Source organism: Rhineura floridana, chromosome 4 (genome assembly GCF_030035675.1).
Source record: "Rhineura floridana isolate rRhiFlo1 chromosome 4, rRhiFlo1.hap2, whole genome shotgun sequence".
Taxonomy (NCBI): Eukaryota; Metazoa; Chordata; class Lepidosauria; order Squamata; family Rhineuridae; genus Rhineura; species Rhineura floridana.
In genome coordinates this window covers 25,631,505-25,657,726 of record NC_084483.1, presented here as the reverse complement: position 1 = coordinate 25,657,726, position 26,222 = coordinate 25,631,505, and the positions used below count along the sequence as shown (strand labels likewise).

Genomic DNA, 26,222 nt, shown 5'->3' with positions numbered 1-26,222 from the left:
AGATCAAGCCAATGGCCCACCTCGTCCAGCATTCTGTTCTCACAGTGGCCAACCAGGTGCCTATAGGAAGCCTGTAAGTAAGACCCGGGTTCAAAGAGCAGTCTCCCCTCCTGTGGTTTCCAGTAACTGGTATTCGGAAACATACTGCTCTGGACTATGGAGTTAAATGCTACTCTAATAACTGTACATTATTCTTGAGCACAAGCTCTTGGAGCAGCTAACAAATGGTTAAAATAAAATTAAAATACTAAAAGCACAGTTACAATCATAAGTAAATAAATGCAGCTGAGCAACAAGCTATTTCTTTCCCAAATCCACATGGAAAGAAGACTATTCAGGTCTGTGACAGTCGTCAAAAATCTTGGTTTCCCCAGGCTCAGTCTGGTGTTTTTTTTAGTGGAAGAAATTGTCAGAAACACCATACACCTGTGAATGGCGCCTGCTGATTTATGGCACACTCTTTCATAACTGACGATGTGACACTATCAACCAATTAGACTTCCAGCAACCCTGTCAGTTAAGTTATACTAGGGATAGGGACCTGTGGCCCTGCCAGGTGTTGTTGGACTCCAGTTCCCGCCAGCGCCAGCCGGCATAACTAATAGTCAGGGTTGATGGGAGCTGTAGTACAATAAGAACTGCAGGGCCACACTGTATGTCCTTCTCTGAGGCATACAGTAGCTTGCCAACGTCCTCTGTGGAAGCTCATGTCTTAGTGACACTCCCTGGTCCTCAAAGCCCTCTGATTATGGCTTCTCCAACAATGCTCTATTGTGCAGGGTCGTCTGACAAGGAAGTCTCGCAGACCCATAATTTGCTAGACCTAAAGTCCAAAGAGGAACTCCATGAAGATTTTCAGAAGAGGATGAGTATGAGTTACCAAACTCACACATGGAAGAGGTAACTCAAACCTTTTAGACAAGAAATTTTAACTAGCCTACCTACCAGTAGAGATGGCTTCATTTCTCAGAAGACCCCACTGGAGAGAAGGTAGTAGGCACACTATGATGTCATGACATGGTGATCCACGTGACAGCTCCAAGGAATAGTCCTGCTTCTTGAAATTCCCCACAATTCAGGGCTTTGGCAATCCCACATGGGGAAGGGCTGTAGCTCAGTGGCAGAGCATCTGCCTTGCATGCAGAAGGTCCCAGGTTCAATGCCAGGTACAACTGGGACAGACTTCTGCCTGAAACCCTGGAGAGTTGCTGCCAGTCAGTGTTGACAATACTGAGTTCGATGGACCAATGGTCTGAGTCAGTATAAGGCAGCCTCCTATGTTCCTATATTCCTAATCTAAGCTGTTCCCCACTTCACAGCTGCTTTTAACAGGTCAGAAACCATCATATTCTGTGGCACTGTTACAGTCAGATGTCAGGGCAGAAGCCTGAGGCCCTGTAATGGGTGGGTGGGTGGTGCGGTGCGGTGCGGTGCGGTGCGGTGTGGTGCGGTACGGTGCGGAAAGAATGTCTGTGAGGGGCTGACAATAGAGTGGCACAAAGCTCAGCATACTGTAAAAGAAAAGCTCAGTCTGCCCCCTCATTGGCTCTGGCACTCTTATTGGCTCCTCACACTGACAAAGGTTGCATCTGATTGGCTGCGTTTGGTTTCACTCTTGCTCTGGTGAAAAGATTCAAATGAAGATGATGGGTAGATGGACCCTTGGCTGGTGAGTACAGTATTTCACAAGAAGCCTCCATAGGCAGGAACAGAATACCTCAGAATTTTCAGCTTTCAAGGTAATTGACTGAGTGCTCTTAGAAAAAAGCTCATGGCCAGATCCTGCAGTTGTTACCTCTTCAATGAACATTTTGTTTATACTGTTTATTATTCTAATCGGTAAGGGGATCCTGTGTGCACTGAGCTATGGATGGTCATTTTTCTTGGCAAATTAATTCAAGATGAAAAGTATACAGTATTATTTATGCACCATCAGAGATTTTCAGTATACACATTAAAGATGAGCTGTAGGTTAACAGTGCAACAGTATACATGTGTACTCAGGTAAGTTCCATTGAGTTCAATAGGTAAGTGGGTATAGGATTGCAGTCTATTAATTTCACTTCTACACTGACCTAGTAAAGTGGATAAGCTTCTGTGTATGAAGCATGGAAAACTATCCTTCTTAAGTAACATCTAACTGGAATACCTGTTCAAACATCTACACCAAGAATTGATAGCATCAGAATTAAAAAAGCTCTTCACACACCACTAAAATTTTGCTCAAATTTGCTCAAAGCGACATAAACGAAGCCTTACTTTCGTCATTCACAGGAAAACAGCACCACCTGGTGGAGGGTGTTATCTTTCTCAGGACCTGTCTATCTAGGGACCTGTTTCCTATAAATGAAAAAAGTATAATTGTACAAGTTGGATTGGAAAAGCTAGCAGGTCCACGTCCATCATGGGTACATATTGTTTAAATTCTTGTTTCTTTTTACTGTTTATGGCTATTTGAGCAAACTATTATCCACTGTCACATGAGAAGTGTTTACTTTCCAATCATCCTGTTCTCAGACTGATGTCCCGATTATGTTATGATACCAGAACATGTTGTTCTGATACTTCATGGAAAATGAGAGCATTTGATCTGATATTCCTAAATACTGTAGTGGATGGTGTTTTCTTTAAGAAGTGACCCTTTATTTCTCCAGCTGGTAGGAATTCTGTCCAAACCCAAGTATTTTAATGTTCTTTGCAAGAACAAAAGTGGCATTCTTGATCCTTAAAGGCGAGTTTTACATTTCCAGCGTTTGTCTAGAAATGATGTTGTACCAGTTTCTTGAAAAGACTTACTGCACCTGATTTGTCTTTTGAATCTTATATACTTCTTTGATTTAAAAAAATACAAATATTGTTATTAATCATTATGTTTTATTTCCAGTCATACCATTTTGGTGTCAGGCCCCACACTAAAATGCAACTCTAGGGGGGAAATAAAGTGTGTGTGGGAAAAGATCTGTATCCCATAATGCTCCTTAATGAGGAAAGAGGCCAGAGAGGATGAACTGCAATATGATGCGGTAGTTGTACCATTCTTATGAGAATAGTTTACAGAGGAGACAGTGCCCTATCTGACTGGCTTACAATTTCAAATTCAGCATAGGGGAGGCAAAGGATATGGAAGCAAAATGAGGGAAGGATTCTGGACACAAGCTTTCCATGTGAAGGAAAACATTTGCGACCAGCTCTTCTCCTCAAGACTGTGCACTAGCTTTCTGTTATTTTCTACACAAGTTGCAAACTACTAGTAGTGGTTCAATTTAAGCCTCATCACTGCTATCGGCCTTTGGGGGGGGGATTCACAGGTTGAAATCTGATATTTTCCCAACACAATGACACTTTCTTGTGTATTCTAGATGCGGGGAAATAAAGATTGTGGACAAGTTTGGAAACAGCTTTGAAAAGTGCTGTAACACGCAGTAGCTGCAGCATGGTTGTCTTCAGATAAGAAATCCCTATCAGGAGTTAGCATTGCACTATTTACATGCAAAAACGCAGTCAATGTCTCCCATGGAATGAGCGAAAAGGAACAGTTTGTGGCAGAATCCCCCCCCCGTGCATTATCTTATATTTATCTATTGGAGTGTAGTGGCCAAGGGGAGAGTTATTACATGTAATAATACCACTTAAAGTTACTCTATAGACTTGATTTGGCATCATGATGGCTCTTAGTCAAAGAGTGTGCATGGAGAGTCTTTGGAAAGTGTTATGTTTGTGTTGACAATGTGTGATATAAAATTTCTTTCTGTTGTGATTGATCTGTGATGACACATTCACACATGCAAGTCATCACTTGACATTAGTGACTGAAGAGTATACATGTGTGAGGGAGCCCACTTGGGGTGAAAAAATAATTATAGTTCTATGGATGACTTTCCAACCACTTTTGTAATTCATCAAAAGGTAATTGGTAATCTCTGGAGCATTAAACTGTTGTATCCTTGGGAGATTTGTTTTGGGAGAATTCTAACTGTGGAGTGTGGGAAATGCCCTGGTGACTTACATCACCTAAACTACACCACTTTTTGGTCGATAACTACTACCTTCAAGAAAAAATATTTTCAAAAATCCAAACAGAAATCTTTCTGATCAAAATAGGCCATTTCTCCGTTCAACATTTTATTTAAAAAATTCACAACATTTCTAGTTTTAATTAATATTAAACTGCATATTCCTTCACAATCTGATTATGTAAACCCTGGTAAACATTTGTTTCCCATTAGTGGGAATGTCAGAAAATGTCATTAGTGGGAATGTTTGAAAATTCCTGTTGTGGATCTCTCCTTTGCTTTTTGATGGACCAAGGTTGCTACCAGAAACCCTTACTCTTGCAGAGACCCATGCCAATGGTCACTCCCTTAAGACTGTACTGGTATAATGGTAGAGACACATTCACTGTTCTGCCGGTTCCAGTGTATCTCCACCTCTCTCTACTGAAAATGGGAGCACATGACACTAGTCAAACCCTGCCCTTTTTTACTGTAAAATCTGGTGGGAGCAGCTTGAGTGTGTTTTTAAAAAATTGCTTCAAAGAGATCTCGCAACTGATTGGCAGATTAATCCATTCCCCCTCCAAGTGTGGCCAATGGAAATGTTTTGCTGTAGGCAACTAGTGTGCTCAAAGCCTAAGAGCTAGCTGTACAAGTAATAAAGTTGTTCCTATACTGTAACAAATCAGGTTGCAAGTGGTAGGCTGCCATTTGGGGGCTGAGGGAAATAAGAAGAATCCAATGCACTTAGAAAAATAACTTGCCTGTGAGAAGACTTAGAGTCAAATTGCTCCCTGTTTCACTCCCCTTGAATGTTTCCCCCCTCTCATGGGAAGCCCCTGCACTCCTCTTTTCTAATTTGGTATCATCTGGTCAAAAGCTTTGCTATTAAAAATAATCTTGTGACGCTCTTGTCAGAAGTTCCTATTGGCACTTGGCTGACTTTCTCTTCTCCTAAAGATACAGGATCAGTTTCAGGCCCTGAACCTGGCAACCCTAGTGGCACCATATAAAATGGTCCTAACTCTGAGAATGTGGGATGGCCAAACTGATAATGTTTAGGCAGGGGTAGGGCTGCATTTTCTCCATTTGTTGATCAAGTTCAACTAATTCACTAGGAATCAGTTCACCAACAGTGATGTCACGTCGCCAAAATAAAGTGTGTAAACCGGCAGCGCTGGTGGTTAATCCACTACCTCAAATTTCACTTGCAGCTTTCCATGTTGTTAAGAGGGGTCTCCTGATCTACCAGATTAAATTTGTACCTTTAACACTCTTTCTGGTGTAAGCTCCTCCAGTTCTGTTCTACTCCTCCATAATACCAAGATTTCAGGGCAACATTAATGTGGCCAGCCTTGTATGGCTCATGAATCTAAATCAGGAGTGGGAAGCTGGATCTGACTAACAGACTGCATACTGGTTTCTCCCAACCCCTGTGGGCCACTTTGACAGGTGGTTGGAGCCCCACCCAACAGTCAAACATCACATCACTGTTATGTCAGGTGAGCAATTTGTCCTTTGGAGTGCAGCAAGCCCCACTACAAAAGAAGATCCAAGTCAAACTGTTTGGAAGTTACTGGCTATCAGCTGACAGGTGGTGACTCCCAGACTGCTCTCTGCAGGCACTGGCTACTGAACTGGGTTCCCCACTTTAGAGCGTAAATGGAGAAATACTGTGACTTGTTTTGAAAGATCTCAGGTTGTTCCCGAGGAAGATATGTCAAGAGGGGGATCTGAAGTCTGAGGACCACCAACATTGCAATGAGCTAATTACATAATTAAAGACTGCCCCAAATATTATCCCCTGTCTATAGATGATAAATAGCCAGCAATTTTTAAATTTTTGTTTCCAAAGTATATTGGGCAGTTCAGGAAATGAGCAAGTAGCAAAGCAGCCACTGAAAGAAAGTGTTGTGTCATTGGAAGAAGAATTACAGCATAGTTCAAAATGCCTCTAGTCAGAAGTAAGTTGTACTGAATTCAGTGGGGCTTACTCCTAGGAAGGTGGGGTTAGGATGGCAGCCTTAGTTGCAATCCAATGCATACTTACCTCTGAGTAAGTCCCATTGAACCCAATGGAGCTTACTTCTGAGTAGACATATATTGGATTTCAGCCTTAGTTACTGATTTAGTGGGACTTACTTCAGAGTAAACATATATAGAGTTGCGCTGTAAAAAAGTGTTAAGATATGGGGAGAATTTGTTGCCCTCCAGAAGTTGCTAGACTGCAACGCCTATCATCCCTGACCATTGGCTAGGTTGACTGAGGCCGATGGGAGCTGGAGTCCAACAACATGTGGAGCACCAGAGATTCTTTGTCACTAGTTCGCAATATTATGAAACATTACAGTAGATGTGCGTTTTGTGGCCGGACAAGAAGGCTGAATTGCTGAAGGTAGCCTGCCGCCAAGCATTGCAGTTTAACTCATATTTTTCCAGAAGATACAGCGGTTAGTTATCCAGAGGCAGCAAGGACATTAATGTATTTATTTTACAAAATTATACCCTTCCCCACCCCCCCACCCCACTCTAGAGTCTATAGACAATCATGCCGCCCAGTCGGATGCTGGTTTACTCGAAAGTAAGTCCTGTTGGATTCAATGGAACTTACTCCCTAGTACGTGTGCACACGATTGAAGTGTTTTCCCCATAAGCTTCCGAGGCCAGAGGCAATGCGTTTGTGGCTGACCTCTCCGAATTACTTTGCTCAGTCTGCAATCCGCAAGCCACTTCCTCCGGACCCTGTATCAACCCCATATGAATAAATTTATCAGGACCGAACAGCATAAAAAGGCTTTGTGGGTTATAGCGACTCCTCAAAAGGCAGCAATCCTAAGAACTGGTTTTCAAGTAAGAGGTACAACTGCACGATATTGCAATGGGTTTGGGATTTGTGAACCTTTCCCCAAGGTTCGAACAAGGTGGCCATGGCATAATAACAATAGTAAATAGCCCTGTACAGTTTGCTGTACACATGTATACCGGCGCTTTTTAAAATAACAGATTGTTAGCGCTCCCTTTTACGGATAGCATTGATTAAAACATTTCACTGGGACAAATATATTTTAGCTTTCATTTCCTTCTCCAAAATACCAACCCTGATATTACGGGCAGTTGTGGAAGAACTCCACTGGGAGGAAAAAAAGAGATGACTTTAAAAAGACTTGCTCAGAAACTTTCAACCACTAGGAGTAGTCGTGGCCGAGTGGTTAAGGCGATGGACTAGAAATCCATTGGGGTCTCCCCGCGCAGGTTCGAATCCTGCCGACTACGAAATGGTTTTTTAAAAAAGGTTGTAAACTTTTAATTGGAGAGCACAAATCCCAGGAGGCGGTAAAGAAGGCCGGGTCTCTCTGAGCAACCAGGAAGGGGCCATCAGAGGCAGGGCTCAGCGCTTATTTGGAAGGGAAACACGGAAGGGATCTCGTGACACTCGTTCCCGGATCTCCTCTTTGCAGCGGCAGCAGCTGCTTAACTCCCTGCAACCAAGGCCCTGGCCCCGCGGTTCTCGGAAAGGGTGGCACCATGCAACAGAGCCCGGGGCCAACTGTGTTGGTCACCATTAGGTAAGGCGGCTAGGGATGCAGCAGCTCGCTTCCCACCTGCCGGTCCCCTAGGGGGATTCCCCCCCCTCCGTGTAGACAGACCAGCAGCGGCCAGTTTAGGAGACTTTCTCCTGCTCGCTCGGGGGCCTCTTTTTCCCGGCACCCAGGAGTACTGCCCGGGCCTAGCGCCGCCCCTGGCAGCAGCTTGCAAGAGGCGCAGAGACGCCTGCGGAGGGCGCTGCTGTTCTGCCGCCTGCTCAAGCTGCAGCTCTATGGAGCTGAGGGGGACGAGCCTTTTCTTCGCTTTTTCTGGGAGCCTTCTGTTGCCAACTTCCCCTCCGCGACTTTTCGCTACAAGGGATTAGCCCGCTGGAGGCTGGCCCATTAGGACTAATGGGGAAGTGCCCCCCCCACCTCAGGTCCCCTCCCTCCCTTCTTGCCTACAACCAGTCGGGGGGGGGGCTGGCTGGCAGGCAGCTTCCTCTACTTCGGTCGCAGTCTTATCAGGGATGGCTCTACCTGTCATTGCCTGTGGCCCCACCTACCCTTGGCTTCCCTGCTTTCCTCCCCACCAGTCCTCACGGGCAGCTGCCCCTGTAGATATTGCCCCCGGAGGACTCTCCTGCTTCAGCCCCAGTGGGCTGCCTTTCTAGCGCCCTGAGGACTCCTGCCCTCTCTTGTGGGATTTCTTCCACCACTTCCTTCCCCTTCTGAAACTTCTTTATATATCGTTAGGAGATTCTTTTTCCTCCCAGGATACCACCAGGAATATGCCATAGCTTTGCCCCATTTTCCTTCTCCAGCAATGCTGTGTGTCTCCCCCACAATATTTTCATAGAATCGTAGAATTGTAGAGTTGCAAGGGCCCTATAAGGCCATTCCATCAAACCCCGTGCTCAGTGCAGGAATCTAAGCATACCCGACAGGTGCCTGTCCAACTGCCTCTTGAAGGTTTCCAGTGTCGGGGAGCCCACCACCTCCCAAGTTCATTGGTTCCATTGTCGTACCGCTCTAACAGGAAGTGTTTCCTGACATTCATTCTGGCATCCTGGCCCTCTGTAAGTGGGAACCTTTCATGTACTTAAAGAGTGCTATCATATCTCCCCTCAGTCTTCTCTTCTCAAGGCTAAACATGCCCAGTTCTTTCAGCCTCTCCTCATAGGGCTTGATTTCCAGTCCCCTGATATCCTTGTTGCCCTCCTCTGAACCTGTTCCAGTTTGTCTCCATCCTTCTTGAAGTGCAGAGACCAGAACTGGATGCAGTATTCAAGATGAGGCCTAACCAGTGCTGAATAGAGGGAAACTAATACTTTGTGCGATTTGGAAACTATACTTCTGTTAATGCAGTCTAAAATAGCATTTGCATTTTTTGCAGCCACATCACACTGTTGGCTCATATTCACCTTGTGATCAACAACAATTCGAAGATCCTTTTCGTATGTAGTATTGCTGACTCAAGTATTCCTGATTTTATAAGTGTGCATTTGGTTTCTTTTTCCTAGGTGTAGAACTTTGCACTTATCCCTGTTAAATTTCATTCTGTTGTTTTCAGCCCAATGCTCCAGCCTATCAAGATCCCCTTGAATTTTGTTTCTGTCTTGCAGGGTATTAGCTATCCCTCCCAATTTTGTATCATGTGCAGATACGATAAACATTCCCTCCACCTCCTCATCCAAGTCATTAATAAAAATGTTGAAGAGCACTGGGCCCAGGACCGAGCCCTGCAGTACCCTGCTTGTTACTTTCCCCAATTTGAGAAGGAGCCATTGATAAGCACTCTTTGAGTATGATTCTGTAGCCAACTGCGGATCCACCTGATGGTTGTTCTATCCAGCCCACATTTAGCTAGCTTGTTAATCAGAATATCATGCGGCACTTTGTCAAATGCTTTGCTGAAGTCGAGATATATTATGTCCACAGCTTTCCCCCATCTACCAGGGAGGTTACCCGATCAAAAAATGAGGTAAGATTAGTCTGGCAGGATTTATTCTTGATAAACCCATGTTGGTTTCTAGTACTCACTGCATTGTTTTCAAGGTGCTTACAGACTGACTGCTTTATAATCCACTCCAGAATTCTCCCAGGGATTGATGTCAGGCTGACTGGTCTGTAGTTCCCAGGTTGCTCCTTCTTGCCTTTTTTGAAGATAGGGACAACATTAGCCCTCCTCCAGCCATCCAGCACTTCACCCATCCTCCATGATTTTGCAAAGATGTTAGTGTTTCTGAGAGTTCTTCAGCCAATTCCTTCAATACTCTAGGATGCAGTTCACTGGGCCCCGCAGATGTGAACTCATTCAAAGTGATTAGGTATTCCTAGACCATTTGTCTATCATTCTCAAGCTACAATCCTGACCCATCACCTTCATGTTTCCCAGGAGGATCATAGACCCTTTTTTGAGAGAAGACTGAGCCAAAGTAGGAATTGAGCACTTCTGCCTTTTCTTTGACATCTGTTATCATTTTGCCATCCTCAATGAGTAACTGTACTCCTAAGCTTGCCCTATGTATATGATTTCACTCATCCTGGGATTTTTTTGTGCCTCCATAATGTCATGCCCTTTCCCCACTCTTGTTTCCCAAAAGTTCTTTATATTCCCATTTCCTGGAAAGAATCTGCTGCATACAATTGTCCAGTCTGCTCGGCATAGGGCTGACTTTGTTCCTGTTGACTTTGCATGGTTCCTGTGTTTTTAATAGTTGCCTCCTAATAGTTGCTGTTAGACTCCAACCCTCATCAGCCCCAGCCAACGTGGCCAGTAGTCAGGGATGATGGGAGTTGTAGTCCAGCAGCACTTCGAGGGTCACAGGCTCCACACCTTTGACTCTTTCATCCCCCCCCCCCCAGGTAGATGTCCAAAAGCACAAGGGTCCTTTCAGAAAAAAGTTGGCAAGGCTCATTTTACAGTATGTAGTGTCACAAACTGACTGGAAACCTGTGGTTATCTGCTCCCTGACAGCACATTTTTCTGCTTACCCAGAAAGTTTTATTGAAACTATGTGTGAGGTTGTATCCTCACAAGTGGAGGATAGCTTGATGAAGATGTTGACCCAGTGGGCGGCAGCTGTGAAAAAGGTGAATTCCATGCTAGAAATCATTAGAAAAGGTATTGAAGACAAAACTGCCGATATCATAATGCCTTTACACAAATCTATGGTATGACCACTTTTTGGAATACTGTCTACAGTCCCAGTCGCCTCACCTCAAACAGGGTATTGTAAAGTTGGAAAAGGTTCAGAAAAGAGCAACGAAGATGAACAAAGGGATGGAGCGACTGTTTGGTATTTTAAAAATATAAAATGAAATAGGTCCTATTTCTTAGCAGAGATATAAAAATGCAAGCAGCAGAGTGAGATAAAACCAGTCCACACCTTCCCTAGGCACAAATAACAACAGACACAATCTTCTTAGGTAAAAGATAAAGAATATTTACTCACGACCTTTCATATGTTCAGAAACATAGGCTTTAGCTTAGATGAAAGAAAAAGTAGAAGTCTTAGTCCATCTTAGTCTTTGGTAGTGATGCTCTCAGAGGAGAGCATCTGCCATGCGGCCTCTCCCAGAGGTAAAAAGATCGGCAATGGAGATTTATGCAGGAATCTCCAGGACAAAGGAGGAGGAAGCTAGGTGACTAATCCCACCCATTAGAAAGTTACATCATGGTAAACAGGTACATGGTATATTTCCCCAAATATCCCTGAAAGTGAACATGCAAGTGTGCCTATTCCAACAATGACTCCCTTATGAGGAAAGGTTACAACGTTTGCAGCTTTTTAGTCCAGGAGGGGACAAGTAAGGGGAGGGAACATGATGGAGGTATATAAAATTATGCAGGGTGTGGAGAAAATGTTTTGCATCATCTCATAATATTAGAGGCCAGGGTCATTCAATGAAACTGAATATTAGAAGTTTCAGGACAGACAAAAGATATTACTTCTTCACTCAGCAAAACTGTCACAGATTTAGCTAAATTCATGGGAAATATCTACAGCTACCATTATTTTTTATTTATGAAAGTATTTCTTTACCCCCATATCATAAAATATTAGGGTAGTATACATAAAACACAATCAAAATAATACAAATAATAATTAAAGCGTCTGGCTGATAAACAGCTGCAAAGGCTTGTCAGCACAGAAAAGTCTTAAAGAGACGTCTGAAGTAAAAAGTGAGGAAGTCTTTCAAATCTCTGCTGAGAGAGTGTTCCGCAGCATGGGACCAGCAACACTAAATGCCTGACTTCTAGTTGAGGCCATTTGGGCCTCTGTAACATGAAGGACAACTAATAGCACTGCTCCAGTGACCGAGCTGGGATATAAGGGCTCAGATGGTCCTTTAAGGTATCTCGGACTTTTACCCGGGGCTAGTATCCGCCAGTGGTATCTTTGCCAATCTGCCTTCAAAGCACAGATGCAAACAGGTTTTTCTGTAAATTCGTGTACATGGGCACATCAACATAGGTGGAAAAGGCTAGTTAACATGAAACGGGTATGTTGCTGTAGGGATTTGGCCATTTCTGTTATTGTTGGTTATCCTCATATGTGAGCATCTCTGAACTTTCTTCTCTTCCCCTCCTTTCATGTGTGCTAAGTTAGGTTATTGTCATACCCACCCAGTTTAGCACCATTGTCCTTTGCTTCCTAGATGCTGATACTCACTCCTAGCTGTCCATATTTGAACCTTTTGCCCAACCATGCAAACCTGTGGGTCAAAAAGTGTTGTCAGTGTTGGGAGTCTGTTGGTACGGAAACATGGTGGCTCTTTGATTGAACGCTCTCCATGTTTACATTTGCAGACCTCTTCAAAATGCCCACACGGGGATAGATTTATCAGTTCCAGAGTACCAGGAAATCCGGGGAAAGATGATGTCTGGCCATGTGGAATATAATATTGTTGTCGTTACGCAGATGGCTGCCTTCAAATTAGCAAAGCACAAGCCAGAAGACATAATTCAGTTTATGGTAATCCATTGTTAAACTGTTTTTGTTGTTGTTTAACTGTTATGTGATGGGGAAAGAGGGAGAGCACATATAGGACTGCCTGAGTAATCTCTGTGAATCTAGGATGTTAGTGATTTTATATCACATAGCTAGTGGCATGGTAGAGGTTATGCCATGATATGCTGGAAGTGAATTAAAAACATTTGCACACCTATGCATGCAGTCAGGCAGCCTTTCCCTACCTTTTGGTCCCCAGCTGTTGTTGGACTGCAAGTCTCATCAGCCCCAGTCAGCATGGCCAGTGGTCAGGAATGATGGGAATTGTAGTCCAGCAACATCTGGGGACCCAAGGTTGGGAAAGGATGCAGTAAGGGCATCAAAAAGCCTTTACCTATGATGACTCTCCAACTATTTTCCCCATATGCCAGCCCACAGCTATGCAGTTTGTGCATAGCAGCACAGCTACTAAGGTCAAAGAATGCACGCATGTGGATCAAGTGTTCAGGGTGAAAATGGACAGGCTATTGAAAACTACATGTCTTCTGCTGTGTTGCATATGGGAGGCATCGGATCTAAAGCCTAGTTCAGGGGTGGGGAATCGCTTTGGCTCTGTGGGCCAGATTGTTATCTGTTTCCTCCCCTGCGGACCAACTTTGTCAGTGGGAGGGACAACCCACTTGTCAATCCCCTGATGGCATTATGATGTCAGATGATTGACAAGTGGGTTGTCCCACCCACCTGTCGAAGTCCCTTGCGCATCTCTTCTCAAACACCCAACAGCCAGCTTGAAAGACATTGGCTTGGATTCCAAGATAAGCTACCTTAAGGAAACTCACAGAAGGAAAATGTCACATCTCTTCCTCTTCCTCTCTGTAGCCATCTGCGACTCATGAAAAGAGCCTGTCTGGAGAGCTGGAGGCTTGGGATCCTCCCCTCAACATTATGGGATAGGCAGGGAGGCTGCTTTGTCGAGGAAGGGACTCTGAACGTCCTTAAGATATCTTAGGATCCCAGCCCAATTATTTGTGGTTTGCCCCTTCCTCAGCAGCCCCTGTGCTGCATCTCACATTGTTCAGATGCCCCCTCCCCCCGAAAAAACCCTCCCAGGAGGCTTTTCAGGGGCACAGGTAGCTGGAGGAGGGAGGACACTTTCCTTCCATAAATTTCCTTGTTAACTTCTTTCAGGATCCAAGCCATAAAGTTTCTATTCTGACTTTGCACTAGTTGACTTTGAAAATGGGGTGCATTCTTCTTGTACAAAGACAAACTAAGATGCATGCAAAATGTGGAAAGTACCACCTTACTTGGAGGTTTATATTAATAGATAGTTGTGAGTTGGTCCCTATATATATAGGTGGTATAGTTGTTTAAATTTAAAAAGTGAATAAAAGGGATGCTTTTCCATGGAGCCAGTTCACACATTAAGTCAACAAGTGTAGCAAAGTCAAATGCATCTTGATTTTTCATTGCTTGATAACTTTAAATGGAATGTGTGAAGTGGCACCACTGAAAAGCATTGTGTTTGTGAGATAATGTGAGAAGAAGGATCTGTTGTGGCTCATTCACACATACAAATCACCACTTGATGCCATCAAGTGGGGAAAATTCCTGTGAACCATCCCTCTGTCTCTGCTGAGAAATGCCTGAGGTTTTAAAAGTGGTTTTCTCCCCCAGCTTTAGCTTTTAAGGGGAAACCTGTGGTCCTCCAGATGTTGTTGGACTCTCAGCCCTGCCAGCGTGGCCAGTGGCCAGAGATGATGGAAGGTACAGTGCTGACAACTCCTGGAGGGCCAAAGGCTCCACATCCCTGCATTAAGCCACGCTGCATGAGAGTGGTATTGGTCAGGGTTCCTTGTTAGCAGCTTATTAGGCTGCTCTGACCTCCATCCCTTTCAAAGGTGATAATGAATTTAAACATTCCAGTACCCTGTAGGAATGGCATTTTTATCCCGTGAAATATTTTTGGGTCACCCAAGCACTGACATGGTCAAATACCTTAAATAGTTTGGCTATGTGCAGCTAATCCTAACTGCTAAAGTTTGGGTTTAGAGTTTCTTGTAGGTGTGGAGGGGGATGTGGTATTTACCCCCTCATGAGATATGTCACATTCTTTTTTCTCCTTCAGCCAAAGGAGTTGCACAGCAAAACCCTATTTGCTTTCACCATTACCTGTTTTATTCTCCAAAGCTATTTAAATCTGATCTTAGCAGATCCATCTTGCCGGCCACCAGCCTCTGAAGTATTGTGCGTATTTGTAACGTATACAACAGCACAGTTAGTAAGATCCCTTCTAACATTTTTTCCATTTCAAACCTAAGCAACAATTTCCCCAGTAAAAAAGAAGCATAGGAACATAATGAATTTGAGGTCTACCAAGCACTGGAGAAGGCCAAGGCCAAGAGGTAGGGCTCATACGTTGCATGTAGAACATCCCTGGTTCAGGCCTTTGCATCTCCTGGTAGGGCTGGGTGAAATCCTGGAGAGCCGCTGCCAGTCAGTGTAGACAATACTGAGCTAGATGGACCAATGGTCTGAATCAGTATAAGGCAAATTCCTATGTGGGAGATCAGAAAATGTCACTATTAAAGTCCAAGGTAAGGCTGCAAAGAAATCACAGAGTGCAAAGAAAGATTTTTTCCTTTCTATTCTCCCTCCTCCCTGGCATATTCTCTCTCTGTCTCTCAAATACACACGTGAACAATTGTGTCCTTTCTTTCTCATGTGTTTGTGCTTTTTCATATCCCCTTTTGATTCTCACATGTGTATACATGAATTATGTTTTTATATGCATGTTTGTCACTCTGAGGAGGGCCGGGATCTCTTCTCGATCGTCCCAGAGTGCAGGACACGGAACAATGGGCTCAAGTTACAGGAAGCCAGATTTTGGCTGAACATCAGGAAAAACTTCCTAACTGTTAGAACAGTACGACAATGGCACCAATGACCTAGGGAGGTGGTGGGTCTCCAACACTGGAGGCCTTCAAGAGGCAGCTGGACAGCCACCTGTCTGGTATGCTTAAGTTGGATTCCTGCATTGGCCTCAATGGCCTTATAGGCCCCTTCCAACTCCACGATTCTATGATCAGGCAGATGTAATTTGGGGCTTTCCTTTCCCCAATCTTTTCTTTTTTGTCAGTCTTAACACTTTTAGATGGCATTTTTATCTGATTCTGATACCACTGTAAAAAAAACCCTACATACAAACAGCACAATCGCATACACTTCTATGCAGAAGTAAATCTGAGTTCCATGGGCCTTACTCCTAGGCAAGTGAGTATAGGATTGCAGGCTAACATCCAAGGGGCTGCTAGATACTTTAAAAGAGGCAACTCAAGATGGGGTATGTGGCTGGGGTCTCACCGGCACTACAGCGTGCGATGCCAGCAACCACCCTGGAAAACAAACAAGCAAACAAAGGTGAGGAAGGACAGGTGATATGGGGCGTAGTATAAAAGATCTGGGGCTCAAGCCCCCTAGGCCACCCTGTGACAACATTCCTGCTAACATCACAAGCCTCCCCAAAAGTAAGTCTCATTTTGTTCAGTGGGAGTTACTGCCAGGTAAGTAGATATAAGGTTAAGATGTACGGAGTCAGGGCATTGGTTCATCTAGCTCAGTATTGTCTACACTGACTGGCAGCAGCTCTCCAAGTTTTCAGACGGGGCATTGCCCATCCTATCTGGAGGATTAAACCTGGGACCTTCTGCATGTAAAGCAGATGCTGTACCCCTGAGCTACAGACCTTCCCCTGGATTGCTGCCTAAGTTACTAAACTTGATGAAAATTTTGTCCCAGCTCTTTTAGAACATGATTCTTATATACATTTATTTATTTAAATATTTATAAACTGTACTTTCATATAAAATATCGCAAGGCGGTATACAGATTAAAACCACAGTATTACAATGAAATCATAAAACATATCACTAAAAGCTGGTTGGCAAAGAATCTCAATATTTTATTTATTTATATATAAAGAATATACATATTTTTAAAAAATAATTACTTAAATAGAACATAAGCTATTACTCTTCCTACACTATACTTTAGGGTTGGGAGGAGCATATTTATAGGAACTTTCCTGAGAAACTGACACAGCGGCAAGATCTATTGTAGAGTATATGGATGGATCAACCATGAATAGGCACCATGTTCCAGGTCTGTGTATTAATTTCAATGATATTATTTCGATAGAAAAATTTGAAAGTGTAGAAGAGTGTAATCTCTTGAGTGATATGTGATGGCTAGTTCCAGTAGAGGGCACTCAAGCACCATTTAACTGCACATTGTGTAGGCATGGAGTGATCTGAAAGAATGCATTTATGCTGGAGATGTAAGAGCTGGGATGCATTTAGCGTTTATGCTGTATGTTCACATTTGAAATCTGGGGGTCTCCTACTCCATTATGTAACGTTAGTTACTTTATTCTTTAATGGGGCGATGAAGGAGAGGATTATAATATTGTGGAGCATTTTTATTCTGTGAATTTGAAAGAAGGGGAGCTTCCAGACTGGCTCTTCATTGAACATGCATGCTGATATATGTTCACACAAAACTTGCAAAGAGTTTATAAAACACCACCTGTTAGGCATTCATCTTGATATTTTTGTGTGGAGGTTATATGATAGTGGCAGCTAGTGGCAGCAATCTCACTCTTTTCAGTGCAGTTTTCCATTATTTTTCTTACTGTGCTTTTTGCAGTTAGGAAAGTGCTGTGATAACTGCACTAGAAAAGTGCAGAAAGGCAACTGAATTTTGTGTGAATAAACTGCCCGTCTGGAAGCATCCTTTAAGGTTAAATGCAAACTGGCTGTTATCAAACATTAGAAACCAAAAGTTGTTGGTGGTTCAAACCAGATTCACACTTGCTTGTTTGGTGATGGGTGTGCTTCTTAAGTGACATCCTAAAATAAAAGGTGATGATCATAATTGGTTTATTTCTATACCACATTTTTGCCAAGGCCCCCAAAGTAGTGAACAGATTAATGCAAAATAAAATGGCTGTAAATACAGATATAAAAGTTCATTAAAATAAATCAATAAAAAGATAAAATAGCAGAAACCCAGGCACACCATGAATCACAATACACATTCATGAGTTGCATTTGTGCTCTGACCACAGTCACAATTGCTGTCCACGAAACAATTACCCACACCATAGGCTTCTCCCTGGGAACAGCTACAGCTGTGGCAAAGTTCTTACAGTTGCTCTCCAGGGAAGAGCTGGCTGACTCAACCTTGTGGTTTCTCAGGCAGGTGCACTACAGAAGGGTGGGGAGGCTAAAGCTGATATTCACCTCCCAGTCAGCAATAGGTCTTTTACTGCTACGTGCCACCTCTAAGCACACCACAGCCTCCTAGTAAATAGACTTCTCCTTGAAAACAGCTTCATGAGATTTACAAATGTATATTCTCTTTCAGATTTTTTGTTTTGTTTTAAATCTTGTTTCCATGTTGCTTTGGTTTCGGTTTCAGTCTTAGAAACAATAGAGAGTTGGAAGGGACCTTGGAGGTCATCTAGTCAAACCCCTTGCTCAGTGCAGGATCTACAATGCAATTCTAGCATCCCTCACAGAGGGCCGCCCAGCCTCTGCATAAATACCCCCGTGTCTTGCTCAGAATATTGTTTTGTAGCTGTTCTCTTAGCTGAGAAATAGCTTTGTCCTAAAATCAGCCTGTGAAAACAGACTGGCAGAGTGGTCAGTGCAATGTCACAGAAAGCTTTTTGCTCTTTATACAGAAAATACTTCGTGAGCATTCCCAGGGCCTTTGGCAGCAGGTAGTCACAAACTTATGCCATTCTGGAAACAAGGCAGAAGCAATGCTGAGAGGCCATACCCTGCATTTTCCTTGCACCACGATGAGATGAGATGACAAGGCAAAACATCTACACACTACAGGTTGCATTCAATGTAGCCCTAGGGAGAATATCCTATCAGCACAAGGAATTCTCCATGCATGGCAGAACATTCTCCTCTCCGTGCCTTGCACATCCCCTGAATCTGTTTTGGGTTTTCTCCAACCCTCCAAAGCAGATTTGGGGACAATGAAGTAAGAGGGGGAGAAGAGGAGAGAAATCCCTTGTGCTAGCACTTTTATTTAGTTGAATACCATCCTATGGGTTGTATCTAAGGTTAATCATACAGATTAGATCCATTGAAATTAGGTCCATTAATTTCAGTGGATCTACCTGAGTATAGATTAGTTGGATACAACCTTATGGGTGGTATTCGATGCTAGTTCTACTCAGACTAGACCCATTGAAATTAATTGACGTGACTAACTTAGGTCCATTAATTTAACTCTACTCTGAGTAGGATATAAAACCCTATGTATTTTACTTAAGAATCATGAGTAACAGCCTGTGCTGTTGCATTCTTCTCCCTATTTGCCATTTAATAAAATAATAAATTTTGCCCGTTCTGCTCACAGGTCTCAAAGAAGTACAGTGAGATTGAGGAGTTCTATCAAAAGCTGGTCACACATTATCCACAAACGTCTCTGCCACCTCTGCCAAGGAAAGTACTGTTTGTTGGGGAGTTTGATATTCGAGAACGGAGAGCTGCATTCAATGAGATCATGAGATGCATTTCCAAAGACACAGATCTAGCAACATGCCCTGAGTTAATGGAATTCCTAGGTAATTCCAAAGTGTGCTCTTTAAACCACATGCAATTTGTTCAGCATCCAACTGCTCAGGCTTGGATACCAGAGAAAGTTTGCAAAATGAGCTATGTTTTCCACTTTAATTTTTTAAGGCCTATTTTTTAAAGATATTAAAGTGTCATGCCCAAACCTCTCTGAAAACCTCATGGGTAATACCTTTGATTTGCTTTCTTAACAAACCCTGTACAAAAATTGGTCTACAAATCCATAGTACTCTGTTACTTAATTGTGAGATTTGGTTGTAAAAGCACCCCTGTGACTTGGACATGTAGTGTGGTTTAAGAATGAAAAGTCTGATCTTAGTTATTAATATGCTCCCAGGCATTTTAATCACTCTAATCTTTTTAGCTTTTTAATCTTGTATACTAAGTTTTTATTTTTATTTTCTGTGTAACTGTATTTGTTTTTATGTCATATATGTTTTTGTGATTTTATTATTGCCATATATGTATTTTACCCTATGCTGTTTACCGCCCTGAGAGCTATTTGCTAAGGGCGGTATATAAATGCAACCAAATAAATAAATAAATAAATAAATAGATAAATAAATAAATAAATATAAGAGATGGTCTGGACAATGTATGCTGTGTAGTTAAAAAAAGGGGGGGGAAAGATCAGTAGCCCAAATACTGTTCCAAGAAGAGCTGGAATCTGCAACATTTATATTTTCCCCCTTATTTTACATAATTCATTCCAAACTTTGTCATGGTATGCAGGGCAGAGAGTGATGTAGAATATAAATCCCCTGTTCGAATTACTCAAAATCTTGCCTCTGAGATTTCTCTTGGCATTACCCACACAATGGGCTAGAAACCTTTTTTTTAAAAAAGCTGGCATTCTTAAAATGCTGAGTTTTTCATGGAATACAACCACTATAGTTGCACGAGATGATGGTGAGATTGCAGACTACGCACAGCTCTTGATGTGGTGAGATTGCCAGCAATGGATTTACTCAGCTCTTCATGGTAGGTACACATAGTTTTAAATCAGGGATGGCTAACCTGTGGCCCATCAGCCCGAGTCAGCATGAACAATGATCAGGTATGATGGGAATTGTAGTCCAGCAACAGCTGGAGAGCCACAGGTTGCCAACCCGTTTTAAATACAGTGTGGCCACAGCTCAAGGCAACAAGGACTAGGTGTCTGCTTACTTTTGACCGTAGCAGAAACTAAAGGCTCTAATCGGGGTTGAAACTCAGTGGTAGTTAACCCTCTGCACAGCAGCATTTATAACATGGCTTGTTTTGGTCTCTATGGGTTGTATCCAGTAACATCAGAGTAGACCCAGAGAAATAATGGGCATGGCTAACTTAGTCATTGTATCTGAATTGCAAAAAAGTATTTATTTCAGCAATTTATATACAGCTTAACACATTAGTTTCTAAGCAGTTTGTGTTACAAAGATAAAGCCTATCTCTAGGTTTCTGTATAGAAGGATTGTCATTTTTCTGAGTTCTCTTGGTGACTTAATTGTGTTGTGTCCATGGCATTCTTTGAAATCCTATAACGGAGTGGATGCAAATGAATAGCAACTGACAATTAGACCAGACTGGCTGTAGGGTGCTCAGACTCCCTGTTTTCCATATGTAATGAAACATTCCTCCATTTTGTTTGCCAAACTATCAGAAATTGCTGGCTCTTTTGAAATCGCTGCATTCAGTTTTCCATGTGTGTTTTTACAGGAACCAGATCCACTAGCATCATTGAGGTCAAAGGTAAAAACCTGCCTGATGAGGAAGGCTCAGATGAAAATGAAGCCTTCGATTTCTTCAAAGAAGAAAGGATGTCTGACCTCATTCCCCAGTTCCAATCGCTGAAAAAGCAAGATGTTGAAGTGGAAAAAGAAAAAGAGGAGGAGGAGGAAGAAGATGATGTAGATCCACTTGGTGTTATCAAGTATGGCTTTTTAATGTCTACCCTTAGTGCAAAGTTAATTTAGTCTACCTCCTCCTGCCACTTGGCTGTGTTGATGCCCACTCAAGAAGAAATGCAGGGCATGTAAGACACCATAGCTCAGTAGCAAAGCACATACTTTGCATGAAGAAGGTCCCTCCAGTTAAGGGATCTCCAGTCCAAAGGCCAAGAGAGATTTATTTGCCTGTCTTCAAAGCCAAGGCCAATCAAAGAAGACAGTAGTGACTGAGCTAGATGAATGGTTTGATATGGAAATGAGGCAGTTTCACAAGAACATAATAAGAGCCCTGCTAGATCAGGCCAAAGGCTCATCTTGTCCAGAATCTTGTTTCTCTCAGTGGCCAACAGATGCCAATGGGAAGCCCACAAATAGGACTCATTATATGGAAACATCATGACCAGGCATGAGGGTCATAGCTAGGGCAAATTCCAGGCAAAGTTAATCATGTTTAAGTAGCACTTGAACATTTTTTGTTAGATTGTGCCTCTATTCCTCCGCTTTTAGTTGTTTTATCTGTGCATCACTGACAAAGAGCTCTTTGTTAACTCCAAAATCTGCATCCAGCAATGTTGGTCCAAATAAAAGGCATTGTCTACAAGGCTCCATTGCAAAATGTAAAACACAAGAATGGAAGAAGTACTGATTTTATTTTTGACAACCCAGAAAAATGCCAAAATCTTACTTTGTAATTAAGAATGGCTATAGGGACTATAGAAAAAATATCCCTTAAAGATATATTTCCATATATTATTTATGTGTCTTCAAGTCGATTACGACTTATGGCGACCCTATGAATGGTTTTAAGATTCTGAAAGCATTTTTAATTCCTGTACTTGCCATTTTCAGGTAGGTGGTTAAAACTGAGCATAATTTCTAATTTTAAGGCTTCAGGTAACAAATGTTACTTTTATTATCATCATCATTATTGTAATTATATATTAATTTATATACCGCTTAATTGCCAAGATGCCACCCTGGGCTCCTTTGGGAGGAAGAGCAGGATATCAATTTAATAAAGAAATAAGTGATTTACAAGTAAAAAAAAATTAAAAAATGTAAACACACATAAAGTACACAATACAACAATTTCAGCAAAACATGAAAATAAACATTCACAATTAAAATGTACAATAAAAACAAGCCCATTAAAACAGCATAACAATTAAGAGTGAAAACCATGACTAAAGCAATTAAAGCAGGAAGTTCAAGTCAGAAGATCAGAGGAATGCTTGTTTAGACAGGTGTGTCTTCAAGAGCCAGAGGAATGCCAATACTGATAGGGCCTCTCATCAAGGAGATTCATCAAGGAGATTAGAACTGGATAATGCTGAAGTCAGGTGGAAAGCCATCAAGTCCTTATTTCGGAAGGGAAGTCCTTGTGAATCAAGGAACTACTACAGAATAAAACCAAACATTTTCATTTCCCAAAAAACAGCAGCAAGAGGGTGATTTGGATCAGGACCATAGTGCGGATGGAGGAAGGGTTTAACATTCCCCTCCACCTCGGTGCCAGCCTCCTCCCCTCTCTCCCACAAATATTATTGGCTGTGGAGAGGGAAAACTCGGAGATAGTTGTGTGGTATTTTTCTCGTTTCCCCTCCTTGACTAATACAGTTTCAGGAGTTTGCGTTCTACCAGGGGAAAGGGCTAAACTGTCCCTCCCTTAGCACTGCAGTGCTAACTCAACTCTCTTCCTCTGGGTACTTTCTGGAAAATGAAAAGACATTATGCTTGTTCACAGGTTATACTGAACACAGATACAACCTGCCACTACACAGGCATATGTGTTTGTGTGAAAGAGTGTATGCTTGTGGTGTCTGGACAGTTCAAATGTTGTGTACACAGTTTATACATCCATTGAACATTATATGTGAATAACAGTAAGAGTGTACAACTCAACTACCTAAGTTCAAGATTCTAGTTTTGGTGTACGAAGCCCTATACAGCTTGAGACCAGGACACCTGAAAGATTGTCTTACTCCTTATATACCCAGTCGATCGCTGGGCTCTGCAAGTGAGGCCCTCCTGCAGATACTATCTTACTGGGAGGTTCATTCCACCCAACATAGGAAGAGGACTTTTAGTGTTGTGGCACCTACCCTTTGGAATTCCCTCCCCTTAAATATTAGACAGGCACCATCTCTTGTTATCTTTTCGGCATCTACTGAAGACCTTCCTCTTTCAACAAGCCATTTAAATAGATACCTTGTCCCAGTCAGTGTCTGTATTAGAACTGTTTTTTAAGAGTCTTTAAAATATATTTTTAAGATGTATTGTTTTAAAGATGTTTTAATGCTTTATCATTTGTTTGCTGCCCTGGGCTTCCTTTGGAAGGAAAGGTGGGATATAAATTTTATTTATTATTATTGTTATTGTTAACTATTTCTGTGCACAGATTGTACACTTCTTGAATGTAATATGTGAACACCTCTACTGAGAGATCTGATCACAAATTTTCCATGTGTAGTTTGGCCCTAAGTAGTTATCATTTTCTCAGCCTACACATTATGTATTCTAAGCATTATTCATTTAACATCTTCCTATATTGCTCAAAATGGAAACTGTTCCTCTTCAACATCTTAAGAGATATTTCTCTTGAAACTGTTCCTCTAGATATCTTAAATTCCAGAATGCCTGGATTTAAGACACACACACGACAAGCTAGATTGCTATTTATGCTGAGAAGCTAGATAAAACATTGTTTTTCCATGAAGTGGTCCTTGGCTGTCAGCATATGCAAAAGAGACTGCCCTTTTTTGGATAGGAAAATGATCTTTTGAATTGGGCATTCTTGTTTTCCTGGATATTCTACTGACACTAAATATAAGTAGTTAAAAACAAACAAACCCACAAAACCTCCTAGTGCCAAAACAAACAATAAGCTTGCTTCACGGCTTTTGCTAGATCTGTGTTCTTACAAGTCTTTTGGACAGGGTCCAGAGGACCATAGGACAACTTCATACCCACAGCAGGGGGCCGTCATCCCAGTGCAATCTCTGTTATACTTGCTCACCCAACAGGCCACTCCTGTAACTTGGATGAACTTTTATAAACAACCTCTGATGCATCGCAAGGAATTGTGGCTTGGAAAAATAAGCAAGGGAACCATGCTGCTCACACGCAAGCACTTCCATATATCTACAACCCTCTTTGAGAACTACATTCCAGTCCTAAATTCCTTGTGTCTAAGTGCGGGCCATCAAGGTCTATGGAACCTCGTCCATGTAGCACGTTCAGTATGGGGATGGAAGGCGATGATTCTTTGGGGTGAACACATTGCTGGCCACCATGGGTGTTTGCAATCTTTTTTAAAAAAAACTTTAGTTATTTGGGAAGAGTCGTTGCTCAGTGGTACATCATCTGCCTTGTGTGCAGAATGTCCTAGGTTCAATCCCTAGGATTTTCAGATAGGGCTGGGAGAGACTGCTGCCTGCAACCTGGAGAGTCACTGCCAGTCAGTGTAGACAATATAGAGCTAGATAGTAGGCCAGTGGTCCAACTCAGCATAAGGCAGCTTCTTACGTTCCTAGCACTCAACTGGGAGAGCATACTTCTGAGCAGACATCACACTGAATGTCTAGGATTGCACTGAAACCTAAATCAGTGACAAAAGATCTTAACAGAGTAACTGTACAATCCTGGGCATGCCTACTCAGAAGTAAGTTCCACATCAAAGGTGTGCCCTGCTTGGTGTGTTGGACCGATGCCCATTTGAAACAGCCCCATGGTTGCCATGGAAGCCACAAAGCCTTGAGCCAACCCACTAGCAGCCTCCATTTGGATGTTAAAAATCAGGATTATTGTTCTGGGGTCCACCAACACCACACTAAAGACCTGCTCAGTCAGGAAAGCCACTGAGCACCAGCAACATCCCAGTCTGTCTCTCTGGCCAGACAGCAGATGCAGGCTGTAGAAGCCCACACCAAGGTCAAGAGGTTTTCTGATGAAGGAGATGGAACTTCTGTGGACAGTGGTTATGCCCTTTTCCCCCCATCCTCCAGTCTGGTCTGGTGTTGCAGTGAGTGGGCAGGCACAGCTGAGTTAGGTTGGACCTACCCAGGACTCTGTGATGCGTATTGGGTTGGCCCTTCATATTTGACAAGATACTGCTTTTAGTGGCAACCCCCTCCCAATATCCTCCATAAACTTTTTTTTTAATTTTTTTTTACTTCTGTTTTAAAACATTAAAGTAATAACTGAAGTTAAGTAAGTGATAATTTGCTATTGATGTGCGTCTGGTTGGTTTGTTTTTCAGTTGCAAGTGGGCTTAGGCTGATGATGCCATTAGTGCTTTAGCCTCACCCTGTTGGAGGAGCAGCGGATATAAACATTTTAAATAAATAATTAAACTAACATAGCCAGAATTGTGCCCTAAATAATAAAAATAAACGTTTTCTCCAGCTCAGTGCCAAATTTGAAGGAAGTACCTTCTGTGACCACCTGTTCAGAAGGGTTTGTCTTCTCCAAAGCTGCAAAGCCTTGGGGGGGGGGGTTGCTTTTGACAATTGTTGGGCTACAGGCTAAAGCCTTAAGACAGGCTTGGCCACCTAACGTGAGCCAAGTGACACAACTGTTTGTATTGCTTCCAGTCTCAGCTGCTTGTCAAGTTTTCAGACAACAACTCTGGTCAACCCTTTTGTGTTAGAGTAGCATCCCAGCTTCCTTGCTCCCCTCCAAGCATGTTGGCATAGCCATATACTTTTAGCTGGCAGCCAAAGGGTTTTTTTTTAAGCAAACAGACATGCAACTTCCTTTTGTAGACACGTTCCCAAAGGACCCATCTCTAGTATAATTTAAATGTGTTCTTTAAGACTCTTCTGAGATGAAAGGTAAGGTAGTTGTTGAGTAGTTGTACATTTGCATCCCACTTAATGTGTTTCCTTCTGTTTTGGTAGACAGCTGAACAACCTGTCCAGTCCTCACACATGGGATGTTTTGGGTGTTTGAGGGGGAGGCTGGAGAGTTATTTTTAAGGTGAATCTGTGATCAGGAGAGATTTCTTCCGTTTTGTGCATTGAGTGTCTGCATATGAATGCATATTACAAACAGATATGTGTGCCATCATCAACAGTGTGTCTGTATCTAGAGTTACTTCTATATAGCCAACATTTATCAGGGGGCAAACTGTTTTTCAACTGCAAAACTATTCAAGGAATCATCATCA

At 42.5% G+C, this 26,222-nt stretch overlaps 1 protein-coding gene and 1 non-coding gene across 6 annotated transcripts in view; both read left to right on the top strand.

Annotated features, from left to right (window-relative positions):
* The first annotated feature begins 6,684 nt into the window (after positions 1-6,684).
* Positions 6,685-26,222, top strand: part of HS1BP3 (HCLS1 binding protein 3) — a 50,283-nt gene continuing 30,745 nt past the window's right edge. The window contains exons 1-5 of one of the 5 annotated variants that reach the window (XM_061622687.1): positions 7,276-7,558; positions 10,518-10,612; positions 12,333-12,498; positions 18,910-19,117; positions 20,826-21,039. In XM_061622687.1, the coding sequence (XP_061478671.1) occupies positions 12,400-12,498; positions 18,910-19,117; positions 20,826-21,039 (521 nt within the window). In that variant the 5' untranslated portion in view covers positions 7,276-7,558; positions 10,518-10,612; positions 12,333-12,399. Of the gene's footprint in view, positions 6,850-7,275; positions 7,559-9,461; positions 9,501-10,517; positions 10,613-12,332; positions 12,499-16,527; positions 16,636-18,909; positions 19,118-20,825; positions 21,040-26,222 lie in introns of those variants that run through there. The other 4 variants (XM_061622685.1, XM_061622683.1, XM_061622684.1 and 1 more) reach the window with 4 other exon arrangements.
* Positions 7,184-7,265, top strand: TRNAS-AGA (transfer RNA serine (anticodon AGA)). Its single transcript has one exon. It is a non-coding gene; the product is annotated as a tRNA-Ser (tRNA).